Here is a 16,229-nt window from a genome sequence, read left to right as displayed (position 1 = left end):
TGCAAAGGGCTGTGCCCTGCCTGAAAGCAAGACCACTATCATCCTTCCCTTTTTCTGGAAGGAAGGAAGGGAGAGAAAAAGAAATAATGCAGTGGCAATGAGAGAGTTTTTCACAGGTGAGAAAATCCCCTACCCCAACATGCAAATACAAGGACCTTTTGGGGTGACCTGCACAGCGTGCGACCTGTACCAAGGCAGCTCTTTTCTTTCTAGACAAGGCAAGCAAAATGCAAAACGATCTGAGATCTAGAAGGGCAAGAAATTGCTCTGAGGCTAAGCCCTGGCTGCAGCCAAATCATTCTTGCCAGACAGAAAAAACCCAGACAGAAAAACATGATTTGGGGGCAGATGATAGTGTCAAACCGTGATCAGGAGGCAGCGGTCCCTGCAGGACCTGGCCCTTCAAAAATTTCAGGATAAACTGCTCTCTTTAAAATTACGGGGGGAAATAATTACTTGCGTGTAGATATAAATGAAAGCAAAATGTGACTCATGATACAAAAAAGTCAAGATATGAACTATGAAACATTACTTGACCAGTTCTATTTACAAAGGAGTTCCTGCCCTCTTTTCTCTAGCGTTAGCAACACAAACAGCTGTACTGACATCACCAGCTTCAAACAGATCAGTCGGCTTTTTATATTTCTTGGAGAACGGTATAATGCAAGGAAATAGAACATTTTGGGGAAGCACAAGGTTAAATACAATGGCCAACATTTGGAAAAGTGGCTCATGAATTTGGTATCCAGGTAAGAGCATTACCAAGAGGCTTATCACAGTTTGGGGCTTAGATTCTCAAAAACTTTAAGATACCTAACTCAGAATTGCATTTGAATTGTTGTGAGCACTTAGCACTTTCACCGAAACTTTTACTTACAAGTGAATATAAACACATCATTTGGTATTTTTACTTCCTTGCTATAATTTTGCTCCATCTTTGCTGCTAATGGATCTTTTTTTTTTTTTTTTGTTAGTAAGAGAGCCAGTAAGAGAACTGACTCCAAAAATCTAGTAGCAGAGGATCCCTAAAATAATGCACTCATTGTCATGGGGTTATGCAGCAAGAAGCAAATTTGCAGAGCGTGTATCTAGGCTAGACTTGAGTGTAGCTATATCTGCTTGTGCCTCAAGTAAGTTTGGCCCCGATCCTCCTTGCTTATTTTTATCTCTGTGACAACAACTTTTTAAACCTGATAATGAAAAATAAGAACACCATTTGTGCCTTTTGCTGCAAATCAGTATGTTAGAGGGCCAGCTATTTTAGCTGAAATGTTTTAGGCAACTGTAAAACTGTTACATGTTCAGGCAGCCAAGAAAATGCATCTTTTACCCATGCCGTAGTTACAAGTCGAAAGGTAAGGCATAGGCTCAGACACATAGAAAAACGCTGCAGCAAGGGTCTTTGCAGCATCGCTGTTACAGCCCCACATAAAGAAAATGACTCTTAAAAAAAGAAAAAAAAGTAAATCTCCCCCCACATAAAGCTTAATTTCATGCCAAACATCCTTCTTACGTCCCTAAAGCCTTTCCCCAGGTTTGCCACAGCATTTTGTAGGGTGCCGAAGCTGCGCGGCTCTGGCCCAGGGTCCCTCCCACCCGCCGTCCCCGGGAGCCCCAGCAGCGGGTGCCTGGCACAGCTATCAAATGGGCCAAGAGACTGCGCTTTCTTAGGCAAAGTGAAGCGAAATAAGAAAAAGGCTACCAAAAAAAAAAGAGAAACGTTTGGACAGTCTAGTAGCTATATATTAAGGTCTGTATCGTGATAAAAGTAGTAGTAAAACAACAATTCCTGCTGCCTTCCTGAAACAGGAATTATAATAATATTTTCGTATCATAATAACGAATGTATTACTACTCATATGTTAATACTGGCTTTCTGTTTACCCCTTGAGTGAATTTCCTTTCTTTCACCTTTATGATTGTGGCGTATAAGAGGTTGAAATCTCCCTCTAGCTTCCCACATCCGTCATTGCTATTTCCCTAATTCCTTTAAGCAGAGCTTATAATTTGTCTGAGGGTGGGTGGGCTGTACAAAATGTCACAGTGCTGGGACAGGGGTCGCCTCCCGCAGTCATTAGCGGGCATCGAGTTCCCGTGTTTCAGAGGCGGCGACGTGCTGGTGTGGAGTCGGGGGCTTAAATACCGTGAAAAATCCCCCAAAGCGGAACCCTTGCTCTATACACCTACCGGTTTAAGATAAGCAACGTTACTCTGACGAATGTCGTTTAGTAGCTGATCTCTCGGGGTTATTTCGACGAGGGGAGGTGGCCTTCTCCTGGGGATCGGTTTAAGGGTTTTGATGACGTCCTTGAGGTTGGTTTTCTCCGCAGGCTCCACGTACTTGGGCACGGTGGGTTTGCGCTGAATCTTCTTGAGCTTGACCACCTGGAAGCTGACGGGCTGCTGTCGGGGCGGCTGCTCGGGGGCCGGCTGCCTCGCGCTCTCTTTTCTCTTGCTCAGAGACGCAGAGGTGGGGACGGGCGGCTTCGGCGCTGGCTCGTGCACCCTCGGCTGAGGCATCGGTCCCCCCAGCCTTTCCCACATCCCAGGAGGCAGCCCAAGTCCATTTTCCAGCATCGCTATTAGCTCTCTCTGCTCTTTCATCTGCTGCTGCTGTTGCTCCTGGTGTCTCTTCTGTCGCTGTTTGTCCAGGTTCCTGCTGAGCAGGTTGGTGACCACCATGCGGGGCCCCGGCAGCTCGAAGTGGTAGCCCATCTTCAGCAGGGTGGGGTTGGCCTTCAGCAGCCGGGCGATCTCCATCTCGGCCTGGTGGCCCAGCATGCTGCGCTGGTTGTGGAAGCGCAGCTCCGTCAGGGTCTCGTTGTACTGCAGGCACCTCATGATGGCAACGATGCCTTTGCCCGAGATGAAATTGGAGTCAATGTTTAAAGTCGTGATGCTCCTGTTTTCACGTAACATGTTGGCCAGCGCAAAGGCAACGTTGTCGTCGGCTCCCACGTTGGCTAGGCTGAACGTTTTTATGTTCTTGTTCTTTCTCATCGCGTTTACAAAGTCTATCAGCATTTCTTTGGGGATGTTTTCTATGTTGTTCAGGTTGAGCTCTTTCACGTCCGGATTGTTTTTTCGGACTTTCTCCAAACTCTCTTCTAAATTGGTTTGATTTCCTGAGGGTCTGGCACTTAGCTTTATGAAGCTAGTATCTAGTGCTAACTTTTTGGGGATATTTAATTTTGATATTTTCTTTTCATTTTCATCTTGCTTTTCTGTGATTTCCCCTGATTCTGTACCTAGTTTCTTACTTATCTGATCTCTGTGACTGTTCTCATTGGCATAAGTCTCTGTTGTTTCCAATTCATTCTCATCGCACTCTTCCTCCTCCTCCTCCTCATCTTCCTCTTCCTCCTCCTCCTCCTCATCTTCCTCTTCCTCTGTCTCCTTATCACTCCCATCTTTGCTTGGCTCTCCAGATTGTGCTGGTGAATGTGACAAGTGCTCATTTTGGTAATGCCTGTCTTTTCCCTCCGCTTCCGGCCCGCTCCTGCCAGCAGCGCTGCCGGCGTCACCAGCGTTTTCTCCAGCCTCCTCTGCAGCGTTTCTCTGAGGAAGACAAAAACCCAGAGCTGAAACAACTGCACGTGGCTTTGTCATGTTTTTACTTTAGCACAAAATTAACCTAACAGATGGATTTAGATACCTGTGTGTCCCTACGTTACAGAACGATACTGAGCTGAAGGCACCATGGCCTGCAAGCCGTGGCTGCGCGGGCTGGTGAGAAAAAAGGGCCGCCCGCTTCTCGCGTTCGCCCATCAAGAGCGCTGACGCTTGCGCCCTGGGCACACCTCACGCTGCCCCCTGAGCCCCTCTCGGGCCTCTGGGCCAAAGCTGCTTTCTGCATTTCGTGTAATTGTTGTCGTTTCCTTGACGAGAGAGAAAGTTTGCTTTGCATGCCACAAAACACCAGGAATAAACGCCGACTGTTTGCACGGCCTCAGAAAGCCCGAAGAGGGCACGTTGTACTAACAGGGCGCAGGACAACTGGCCCAGTGGTCTAAGTGCCTCTCCAGAGCATCATAACTAAGGAGGAGACTCGCTGAAGATGAAGCAAAATATGAGCTGAGGTTGCGTGTGCGCGTCTGGAGATAGGAAGCTGGACCCAGCACGAGCTGTTGCAAGACAGCGACGCTTCAGCATCAACATTAGCTTCATTTCCAGGTCCCACCACCTCCAGAGACCCTCCTAAGTGAGTTTTTTTTTTTTTTAGCATCCTTCTTTTTTAGCTTCTGAGATACGTTCAAGCATTGGGGAGCGGTTTGAAGCTGCCAGACAGCGCGTAACCTCGGCGCGTGCCGCCACGTCGGCGGCTGCGCGGGCGCCGCTGAGCCTGCCGCCGGGCGGGCTGTGCACTTCCCCGTGGCGGCAGGAGAGGGGGCACCTCGTCCAGGCCACAAACGCCAATAACAGCCACAGAACGGCAAGAAACACCTAATTTTTTTAGAGATGTCCACCTGGGGAAGGTGGACAACAGGATGATTACCCGCTTTTCTGCGGGGAATCCTCCCTCACTGAGAAACGCTCTGCTAATACAGATCAAAACATTTCCCTAAAAGATTTGCACCAGTTGCATCAGGCATTATTACCTCCAGGGCGGTTTCATGGCCTGCGTTTCACGGACAGTCAGATAAAACGGTCACAGCATCACTTCTGCCCTTAGGGCAGATCAGTTTATTGTAAAACATGGCCCTAATTCCCCAAAATATCTAAGCATGACCTTAACCTTTTTTGGAAGCCATAGGGATACTAGCATAAATTTAAGTACTGCACTGAAAAAGGCTGGGCTAGTCTCTGCAGTTTGCACGCTTGGTCAGCAGTGAATGTTTCACACACTCAAAATATAGGCTTTTTTTTTTCTTCCCCAGTGCGACGTTAAGTTCCGTCGATTATTACGCTAATCTTTTACTTATTAAAATAAGTTTTCTATGGAAAAAGCAGAATGGCACCACTAAACATTGCAACGTCCAACAAATTTGATTTTGTGACAATTTCTCAGTCATTTGCTCTAGTGAAACAAAATTAGGATTGACTTGTATGAGAAAAACACAAGTAAAGATTTAGAAAAAAATAAAAACCATAAAAAAAGAACCCTTTCAACAGTCCGAGCTAGATCCTGTCATTACTGAGGCTTTTAGGGACAATTTAAATTCAGAGTTTGTTACTGTACTGTACATAAGGAACTGAAAATATGCTGTTAAAGCTATTTAACAGAAGCAAAAACCCACTTGCGCTACACTCTTAAAATACATCCTACAGCAGACACCTAATAAATATTTCTGGTTTTCGGTCGTTACCTCAGAGGGCAGGAGGGTGACGGGAACTCTCTCGTCCTCGAGCATGCGCCGGGACGCCTTCTGCCAGTACAGGTAGTCGACGAGCGACCGGTGGTCGAAGCTCCCCGTCGGCGGTTTCTCAGTCTGGTCTTTCTGTATCATCCCAACGGGGACCTTCGGGTCCGGAGCCATCACCTCCATTTCGCACTGTAGCTCCCTGAGCTCTTCGGGCGACAGATTCGCGAGGATTTCATCTTCGTCGATGTCCTCGGGACATACCTCCTCGTCAGAGTTCTGGCTGACTTCAGACATGCTCCTTCTTCTCTCCTTCCTGTGTTACTGATTTAAACCTGGAGAAAAAGATCAGTTTAAAAGAGGATTTCCCCACTAGCAGCAGTTCGCAAAGGTTAAATTGACAACTCCATGTTTTGGTCGTGAGCTGCGGCTGCTCCCGATCTTAGTGTGGGAGACAGGCAGGGAGACTAAGTCTATATTAAGCTGCACTTGGCTGGATAAACAGAATTTATGGAGATGCTGCCATGCTCCATTTTCAGCAACTTGTCAGCTGTGCAAACCCCTCTGACATTTCAGTGCAGCTGGTGCGTCCCCATTGAGCAAGGCAGAAGATGGCCATTTTCTAGAGGATTCCCGTGGCACCGTGCCTCTAATGTTTCGCCGTGTGCATGAATCACTACAGGCCCTTGGAGTGAAATACTACTTTGCAAGAAGAATCGGCCCAAGGTCTCTGTATTGATAAAATCTCAAGATGGCTTTCACGGGGGTTTCGGGCAGCTCTTCAGACAGTGGGGGATTTTCCCCTGGTTTTATGGCCTTCGGTGAGTCTTAAAACCTGTCTGAATACTGAAGGTGATTTTGATTTGAGTTTGTCTGTCCCACGGCTGTCTGAGCTCCCCAAATGCCAGCTCTTGCTTAAGAAAAAACATCCAAGACTTGAAAAGGCGGGTGAAAAATCGGTGCAAAGCGTGCCCTGTGCTCGGAGGGAGGGGTCCCTGGAGCATGGTGGGGCCCGGTGGGTGGCAGGGGCTCTGGGACGTGCTAATCAGAGTGAGGCAGGGGCTAATTGCAAGTTGACGGGCCTCAGCTTGCTCCACGAAGCTGGGGCAGATGCCTCCTGGGTGCCACAACCCCTCTGCCGGGGTGCCACTCACTGACAGCTCGGTGGGCCCTGCCAGCCAGGGACCTCAATCACAGCAAACTTATCTTCTTGATCTTTTTTTCCAAGTGCATGTTGTCCCTGCTTCTTAACTACAAGGGAGTACTTTGATTATGTTTTTTCTCCTCTTTTACAGCACACTGAAGGGTACAGGTCTAAAGACGTCTCTGTTATCTCACTCTACATGCCCGTGAGAAGGCAGCTGATCTGAAGTAACCTGGAGCCCTGATTAACCCCCTGTCCTTCACAGCTCAGGAGCAATGTAGACACCCTCTTTTCCATCTTGGTGGTGGCACACAGAAGAGAAACCAGCCCAAGTCCTGTGGGGTGGCTGGGATCCTTAGAGAAGGGGTAATGCTGTTATTAGTGGCAATCCCTGTTGGGCTCGGTCGGTCATACAACACACCGCGATCAGCACAGCCGAACTCTACCCCCGGGGAGATAACACCAGGACAGAGACAAGGATTTGGGGGTGTGTTGCTCCAAGGCTATTTTGAGTTAGCTCAGTGGGCTGGGGTCTTTAGGCTCCTCATCCTAGCCAGGGTCTTCAGGCATTCCAAATAAATGAATAGTTTCCCTCTGAACGAATATCTGAGAGGTATATCCTTCCAAACCCAAGGCTCTGACGGCCTTTCAGTTCTGTTTATTTGCTGATCCCATTTAGCTCATTGCAGAAGTAGCTACGCAGTTATTTATGGAAGAGATGCTGGCTATACGGTGCACCACACTCCCAGGCACTAATGTGCGACTTAGTAGATGCAGACATTCATAAATACATCTGGCCAGACTCTACCACGGACATTATCTGTACTGTCAACGGATAGTGGCTGGTAGTTCATCTAAGGTTCATCTTCTCCCTACTTGTTACTATTTTTTAAAAGAATTAGTAAGTGACGACAAATATATACTTTGCTAGTATTTGTAGAACTGATATAAAAGATTATTTGAAATTGTTTCTTTCTTTAAGTCTCTGTTCTAGCTGAAAATAACTTCTTTGTTTAGAATATTTTGTACGCTGCTAAATTTGCATGGCCAACCAGCAAGCTGTATCACTGGTATTTCTGTGTTCATGGTTGTTTCGTAAAAGCTAAGTAGCGTGGGCTGGCAATTTCTCTGCTACAGCACAGTTTCAGTATGACGCAGTTTGGACTGTTCATTTCATTAGAAGATTTCCTTTCATCATTTCAGAAATCCTTTACGGGGCTATCAAATCAAATCCTCCCCTTCTGGCTGTGAATGCATCTTTCACAGGAAAAAAAAAATGCACCCGATAGGATGTGAAAGCAAGTCCCACCAAAATTTAAGCCATATTTCTCATGGCAGTCTGAACCATGCTCTGCTGGAGTCTGCCAGCAGCAAAATAGTCTCTGCATGATGGTTGTCCTCTCTTTGCTGAGTTTAATAACAACAAGAAACATGGTGTTCAAAGCCCTGTTAGCCTCTATTAAAACGCTGTAAACCAAAGGTCTTCATTTAACTAAAGCGGCTACATGGAAGTTAAAAGGGCAAACATTTAAGAACAAAATAAATGGTAAAGGAAAAATTAACGAAAAAGCAAGCCAAGAACGTAATGGCTCTCTTTGCCCCTTCAGCATTTCAAGGGACATCCTTATTTTACATTATGCAGTAGCAAGCACAACAGCAGACCCACACATCAATCTGCCTGGTCTATCACTTTTAACCCCAGCAATTGCTGTCCATAATAGAGTCCATAAATGGTTTCCTGATGTTATCAAATAAATCAATGCTCTTGGGTGGCTGGTATGTTATTCTCCCAGACAAATCGCTTGCTGATTTCTTGATGGTAAATAAAGTCCCTGGCCACCTTCTTATATTTCCATGATCTTCCCCCAGGCCATCTTGGGCTGCGATCTTGTTAGATATCCTAAGTTAAATAGGGTCAAACCTGCAAAGCCCTCTAGAGAGGGAAAACAGGGATACTGAGAACACTATCAGGGATTAAAAAGGCAGATTTTCTTCTAAGTAGAAATATATCTCTTGTTCCATATTGCGATTAGGAAATACTATACTTTTGGGAGTGATATCTTTTATGTCAGACGCAAAATGAAAGCTGACCTGTGACACCTCTCCTAATTACATAGGCGCTAATCCTAGAGAATCCCAAGGTGGGTATCACGTTTTGCCTACTTTAGGTCTCCTCCATAAATTACATCGAGTACAGGATTCACTTCCTTTTCTAACGCATCGCTTAGCGTTTTCGTACACTGGAAACAAGCACGTTAAGGGGACAAATGACACCCTTCATGCTGAAGGTACACGCATGGCCAAATCTAGAGGTCCTCTCCAAGGTAAAACTCCCATCTTCTTCCCAGTAACCTTTGCAAGTATTTGTCTCAGAGTTCTCCAAAATTATCACTAATTCTACCATCTTTCTTAAGACCAAATGTTTTGCATAGCAAAGTGACTTCCATTGCTATCACCTGTTACTTCCATGCCAATTTGCTACTGGCTGAAGAATCCCAGGACTAGTGAGCTCCTGTACAAGATGCTCCGTTACCAAATGGCACAAAGTTGTTCCAGCAGCAATTTGCAAAATATTACTGAAAAACAAGTAGCAGGTTAATTAGTAGGTAAGGGGAAAGGAGGCTGGAAAGACAAAGTAACTGTACAGACGTCCTTCATCAGTCATAAATCAAGGTGTCCTCAGGAGCTGGCTAATATCGTTATTCCTTTCCAATACAGGAACACACTCTAGCACCAAATAAAACCAAATTAAACATCAGCTTAAGATACATTACTGAATTCTGAGTTTGGAAGGAGCAGAAGGGGAAATAGCATTTCTACGCCATTGCTGATGCCAGAGAGAGAGCTGGCAAAGGCAGAGCTGACCTTTGCTGGAGCGATGCCACCTCAGTGTCTTGAAAAGGGATTCATTGTCAGGGACCCAGCAAACCACTCCCAGCTCCAGGTTTGGGGAATCCCATGTGATTCCTGGCAGCAACAACAATATATCTCCCTTCTTTCTTTCTCCCTAAAGAGCCCAAATCATTGCCCACAACCTACAGCAACCACCAGCGTATCATCGTGCACTGAAACGGAGGTAACACAGCCCAGCTCACGCGATCCCGTCGCTCACCCAGCCGGCAGCCTGGCCTGCGGACACAAAGCTGATCTCTAGTAAAGCACAAAAGCTCTCTGTCCACGTCAGAGAGCTCCCTAGGTTATTGGTGTGAAGGAAGACGGACTTGCTCGAGTGGAGGTTTAGGCCTGGATGGGATGTGGAAGAGCAGGGCAGTTTAAAACAGTCCTCGTGAAACACAGTCCGTGCAAAAGCAAAGATCTCTGCGCTTTGATAGATAACATGCCAGGGACTATGCAGGTCTTCAGCCTGCCCTGAGAAGCCAGCACCAGCCAAGCGCTGCAGAGACAAAGCATATTTCATCCCCAAACTGCTTCTTCTCTACCCATAATCTCAGGCTCAGAGTAGGTTAGCGTTCACGTCTCACAGGTGACACGGCTGGGACCTAAAACCTAAACCTAAGGGTTTTCTTCCCCTAAAATGGCCATGCTGCTCTGATTTTGCTGTCCTGCTCTCACCAAGCATCTGGTGATCTGGAGGTATCCATCAGATCGGGTCAACAAGCTGCATAAAGGGAAAGATCAGGGTAATGCCAAATTGTACTCAGCAAAGCCAATGATTATAATGTCTCCTGCCACCTGAGCCCAACCTTCTCCAGCTGATGCTATGATAACTTGCTCAGAGACCCGGAGACCTCACATGCTTCCCCTGCAGGAGGCCCTCTTGAAACTGGTCTATAGACATGGGTCATAAATAGCTGTCAAAGATGCATGAGAGGGCACGCGCTACGGACCGGGTTAACAATCTCCATTGCCTTTACTGCAGGGCTGGCAAAGACTGTTGAGGGATGGTCACACTACCACTGACAGAACCCTCAAAATTATGTTTCTGGTCCTCTGTCAACTGTGAGGACCTTAGAGAAGCGTTGCATCTCCCAAGCGGCAGGGAGAGATTGCAGGGTCGCTCTGCACGGGTTTGAATCTGCTGCCGCCTCGGCACAGAAATGAGCAAACTGAGATTGCAGGCAGCATCAGAGTCAAACTCAACATTTATTTTAGGTCTCTGTTTTCATTTTGTTTGTTATTCCTTGGTATTCAAGCAGCCTTTCAAACATGGTCTCCAAACAGAAATAAAAACACAGAGATTTTGGCAGCCCAAGTCCAGCTGATATCTGCATAAAGTGACTCTAGTGGGTAGGAGCTCAAAATTCACGCTAAGCAGGTACTTAACAGGTGTTAAATAAAAGCAGTTCGGGAGCAGATCTTATGTATCGACAGAGAAGGCGGCTTGCGCTTATTCATACAATTCATACTTTTCGCTGTTTCTAAGGCAAGTACTTACGTATGGATGACCTCTTGTATGAAAGCCAACAGAGTCGAGTGCAGGACTGTTTTCTCATCTGTGCATTTTCTTCAAAAATTCCAACCCATCTGTCTTGAAGGCAAAAGGGTTGACAGGTTTTAAAGTCAAATATCAAGGGGGGGAGACTGGTGTCACTTTGACTCTAAGCAGGCCATCAAAACATGCTTCAAGTGCCTAAAATGTGTTCTATTTTTAAGGTAATTGATGGGACGCAGGCTGACGCCAAATACTTTACAGCAATATCTATAGCTTTCATTTTTGCTAATAAAACCCACGCATTTATTTCCCTTTATTACCAATCCATGCCATTTCCAAGTGCCAAAGCATTAACTGGAACGAGTCGGAACATGCGCCAACGTAACATAACCTTGCGCCACTTTTCAGATGCTTGCAAGCCTCATGGCACAGTCTAAAATTGACAAACAGTAGCATGCACCAAGTATGCCCAGCAATCCCGTGTAACGCGATATGGGGATTATAAAGGGTCAGATGATGGGGGTCTTAACAATAACAACACTAAGTAACGATAGCAATCAGAGAGAGACACCGTGCGGGAAAGACATCAGGGAGCTTTTTGGGAAAAAAAAAACGAAGCAAAAAAACCAAACACTTCCAAATTGTTACAGCTATTCACACACACACACACAGATATCTATCTCACCCTGCCCTGGCAGTCACTAAATCACTGCATGTCACTAAGTCAGAGTCTAGTGTTTTCCTGTTGCTCAAACAGGAGCAAACTGAACTGCACCACTCATTTCCGTGAGACTTGGATGAGCCTAATTTGGCCCAATAGGCTAAAGAGCAGAGCTGTTTTTGGAGGTGGGATTTTTTGTTTTGTCTTTGTTTTTTCAGTTTCCTTTTTCAGAGAAGCGTAAGAATGCGCTAGGGCCGCGAGCAGATAAACTGCCACCCCACTACGCAATAGGAAACCTTTTGTAGCACCATCCAGATTCCTTATCAGGGGGAAAAGGAAAGTTTAAAAAGCATAATAGAGAGAAAGGGGGAATGTGAAAGGGAGGTTGGTCACGTCAGAAATTAAGGAGAGAAAATTTTAGACTGTAGCAGGGTAACGACAGCGCACACTGACAAATAGAAAATAATCCAGCAGGAAAAAGCACAGGGAAGTCAAACGCGTAAGTCTTGCTTCACATTAAGAATAGTTAAATAATTAGCTGCTGGGTTTTCAAACCATTCAAACTGCTTTAAATAACTAAAAAAAACATTCAAAAGCCACGAGCCTTGGGAGCATCATGAACGTTGATGGTGGCTGGGGGGGACCGAGAGCGACAGACGAAGACCTCGGTGCCCCGGGGTGATCCAGGCCAATCCGTTGGCCTCCTCAGAGCCAAGATCTGCTCCATGTTTTGCCCGAGAGGTCTGGGTTTCTGTGCTGAGCGAGTTTGCCAAGGAGCAGCGCTGTGCCTAGCCTGTGCTCCCCTGGGAGCCCAGGGCTGCTTGATTGCCAGCACAAATACACTTTTTTTTCCCCCCATCGGCTATCCTCCGCAGCAGGCCTGCTTGCTTCCAAAGCGATTTAAGCAGTCGCTCCCCGGGCCGCTAACGGTGAGCAAGACACCTTCCTGCGCGACGCTTACGAAGCAGGTCCGTGGCTGCAGGAGGGAGGTGCTTCTCCCAGACTTGATTTACAGTGTGATCACAGGCAAAATGCCGAAACAGTCGGTGCTGCTCGTGTTCTACTGACTCGATACGTTACCTACCTACCTCCTGTTATTTACTTAACATCTGCAAAGCATTTCAAAAACACCTGAACGTTTTCATCTCTGTACGGCGGTTCATTGCTCCTATTCCAAAAGCACAGAGCTCACAGACATGTGGAAACAAACCTGTGGCGAATGAAAACGGGTCTGCGGGAGACTACAAACAATTCCCTTATTTTACGGGAACAAGCTGAGTCAAGAAATTCAGCAGGGGATACCGAACGCCGAACCACAACGTCACGGACGTTGGTCCTCCCTGGGACTCTTCACTCGCATTAAACGCGCAAGACCAAGAGGGCTGCCCCAGGCGGTCGGGGCTGGGACAGGAATACACACAGTCGCTTTCGAGCACATCAACAGACGTTGAGTTTGAATGAAGACAGGCCAAAACCACGTGTTTCCAGCCCTGAGCTGGAGCTCTCCCAAAACCAGGTTCAAGCGTGCCTCTAGTTTTAATATCACTTTCATCACCAAACAGGCTGTTAACGATTGTAAGCTGTTGGCAACGCGCTTCCGCGCTCTCTGGGTTTGCACGGCAGTCTCAAGCCTGACAAAAGCCTCACGCTAAAATCGGTAACCAGAATTAAAATTTAAACTGTCCTCTTCCTTTGACAGCCAAATTTACTATTTCCCTCCAAACGCTACGTGCCAGTACTATTAAATTAGAAGGGTTATAGCATGAAGCTAAGGACTTTTTGAGGAGTGACAGTCATCATCACAGCCCTTTAAACGAACCGTCTCCTCCACATTAGTATCAAGCGCTCTTAATTCGACACGACAGACAGTGAGAAAAAATCAATGAGCCAATAGATTAGATACACGGAAAACAGGAATCATTCCAGGAAACGACGTCACCCTTAGCATTAAACGTAGGGGAGCCTCTTTCTTTTGTACCGTTCAAACCTACCCACAGTCCCCACACCCACTACCATCCTGCCATCAAAACGCGCCCGCCGGTAATGACGCCGGTAAAGACACATGCGATCGCTTTAGTTCATGTGCACGGGGCACGTCCTTCCTTAACCTTCGCCCGGAGACAGGTGGCAGGGGAAACGTCTAGAGTTACTCCAGCCGAGGCCCTGCTGGCTGCAAACTCTTCTCACTCTATATCTCTTCGATGACACTCTTAACGATTAAATATAAATCGAGACTCATGCTTGTTGCCTGTGAGATGGGCAGGAGATGGCCTGGAGCACATCTCTCTGCAGTCAAGGGCTTCCTGAAGGATTTACAGCGACTCCCTGCCCGAGGGAAAGGCACAGATGATAACGCTGGATGGACGGCAAAGGATCTCTTCTTAGATCTTGTTACTCTTTTCGTGAAGGCCGTGACATCCCTTCATGTGCTCTGTTCTCCTGTGCTGCCAGCACTGGCTACTTTCCCTTCTTCCAAGCAGGAGATGCCACATCAGATTTTACTTGTTGCATCTGGGCTTGGAGTAGTTGTCTTCTATGATCTATTCTTCCTTGGAAGGCGATCCATACAGTCCCAAATCTGAACCTAACAGCTGTAAGGGGGAGAGGGGGAAGGTCCTGTTAAACAAGACAGGTGGCGGTGCAAAAGACGGGTGTTGTCATCCCTACCCACTGGCAGCGTTTGCATCAGAGCAATGCTTGGGAAGGGGGAAAGTTGTCTTTTTTGGAAAGTTCAGGCCTTGTTTTGCCGGGTATTACAGATGCGTTGCTGTCCTTGCACCAGAAATCACCTGGCAGATTAGCGACAGGACAGGGTGGGTGGAGGAGCAGCCAGCACGGTGGGGGAAGAGGGTGGGTGACAACAGCACAACTGTGCAATTGCCTCCTTTTTCTGCCTTCACATCCATGGCATCGCTCCGGAGCTCCCAACGCTAAGGTCAGGCTTGAAGAGAGATGGGAGTTTCCAAAGTCCAGACCACACTTCAGTGAGAGCAAGGACCACTTCTGGAACTATGATTTGCAACAAAACGGAAGGAAGCCGTGCTCAGTCCCATCCACTTCCCCTAGAAACGTGTCTCTTCCTTTGGTTCACTGTCCACATTGGGCTGAAGACCCATTTTTCTCACTAACGTCCACATCAATACAGTTTAACGTTAACTCAATTACATACAATCAAATGCTAATTGATTATAATGAAGGCTGTACTAAATGGAAAACTGTGGGCTGTATCCATATGGGAGCTGCAGGTTCCCTGCCCCTGCTCTCCGCAAATACCATGTTAATTGCTTTGCTTGATTAGAAAGCCCTAATTACTCCTGCCAGGCACGTGGAGAGAGTCAGGGCTGTCAGTGGCAATGGGCTGTTACCTTCTCTGAGAGAAGAACAAGGACAAGAGCAGAGGACATAGAGCAGAGAGACACGATGCATGGGGCAGGGGGATCAAAAAACCACACAGAACTGTTTATGTCTTCACGTGTTCGCAAAATAAAAGAAGAACTTTTCTCCACTATGTTTATCTCAAATTGTCGCAAAAAGCGAAAGTATTTGAATTTGAAAATCCCTATAGGAAGTTTTTGTTGCCAAAAAGATAAAAAAAATTCCTTAGGACATGAAGTTTTTCCCCTAGCACAAAATCCCTAGCAAAAAAAAGCTGTGGAAAAAGATAATCTGTCCTTTTAAACTAATAGCTGTTAAATAAAAAATATACAATTAAAAGTTTGTTTCTATCTGCTCCACCCTGATGGGCTTCAGAGTTTGTGTCAAGCCCTAGTACAGCTGAAGCCCTCAGCTTCCTACCTTCGAAATGTATTAACTATGATAGAAAAGCACATTAAGGAATAGCGTAGAAAGTGGAAATCCTGCTAGCAGAGGCATTAGCTTCCTCGGAAGGTGCGAGGCAAGCGCGGCTCAGAGCAGCTTCTCTCCAGGCCCAGGGAGCCGCTGTGCAAGCAGCCCTCTTGCATTAAACACCAAGCCCAGGAGATGGAGCAAACCCGCAGCCTTTAGCCGCGCAGGAGCTGCTGCGGAGCCGTGCAGCTTCGCTGCGTGCCAAACGTTTTCTCCGCAGGCTGCAACGTCACCTTTTGAAAGCCGGATAAGTCTAGGGTGATAAAACAAAACTCAGCAGAAGCCTGCGAGAGTCATGGCACAGAGTCACGTTGGCCAGCAGACTGCACGTAAACGCGTTCAGGTGAGTCTTAAAGACGTGTGAACTTCCGAGGTCCCTGCAGTGAAACGCATTGAGAAAAACCACGAATTCAGGCAAGTTCTGCTTAACAAAGAACCGATTTTAAGCAACGTACTGGGAACTGGACAAGGTAGGATTCAGCCCCCAAACCCAGCGGCCGCCGCAGGCTCGGCCCAAGGCCGCGGAGCCTCCTGATGGCAGCCGGAGCTCGGAGTGGCGCCGGCTCCCTCTCCCGCGTCTCCGCACAGGAGGGGTTTCGGACACGAGCCTCCTGCGGGACCGGGAGCAAGTCCCCTTGGGGTTCGTCCCCCTCCATCCTCCGAGAATCACTGTTGGTAACAGCATAAAAAAAGCAAGCAGCAATTAAAAATATCAAACGTTGCTTATCTTAGCACAGTGCCCCAATACCTTTTTGGTGATTCCTGGCAAGGACTATTTTTTCTTCTTCACCCATCAGCGTTTATAAAGCGCGCCGTGATGCTGCGCTTTGCGTGGTTCTGGGCGGGTTTCTATCTGCTCTCCACGCTCTCGTCTCGTCAGCAGTA

At 47.1% G+C, this 16,229-nt stretch overlaps 1 protein-coding gene across 1 annotated transcript in view; it reads right to left on the bottom strand.

Annotated features, from left to right (window-relative positions):
• LMOD3 (leiomodin 3) overlaps window positions 1-16,229 on the bottom strand; it is a 20,265-nt gene extending 4,036 nt beyond the window's left edge. The window contains exons 1-5 of the mRNA XM_009669348.2: window positions 16,093-16,229; window positions 10,841-10,933; window positions 8,901-9,020; window positions 5,307-5,635; window positions 2,188-3,558 (exon numbers count right to left, since the gene is read on the bottom strand). Coding sequence (XP_009667643.2) covers window positions 2,188-3,558; window positions 5,307-5,597 — 1,662 coding nt within the window. The 5' untranslated portion in view covers window positions 5,598-5,635; window positions 8,901-9,020; window positions 10,841-10,933; window positions 16,093-16,229. The remainder of the gene's footprint in view (window positions 1-2,187; window positions 3,559-5,306; window positions 5,636-8,900; window positions 9,021-10,840; window positions 10,934-16,092) is intronic.

Source organism: Struthio camelus, chromosome 14 (genome assembly GCF_040807025.1).
Source record: "Struthio camelus isolate bStrCam1 chromosome 14, bStrCam1.hap1, whole genome shotgun sequence".
Classification (NCBI taxonomy): domain Eukaryota; kingdom Metazoa; phylum Chordata; class Aves; order Struthioniformes; family Struthionidae; genus Struthio; species Struthio camelus.
This window is presented reverse-complemented; position numbering and strand designations above follow the sequence as displayed.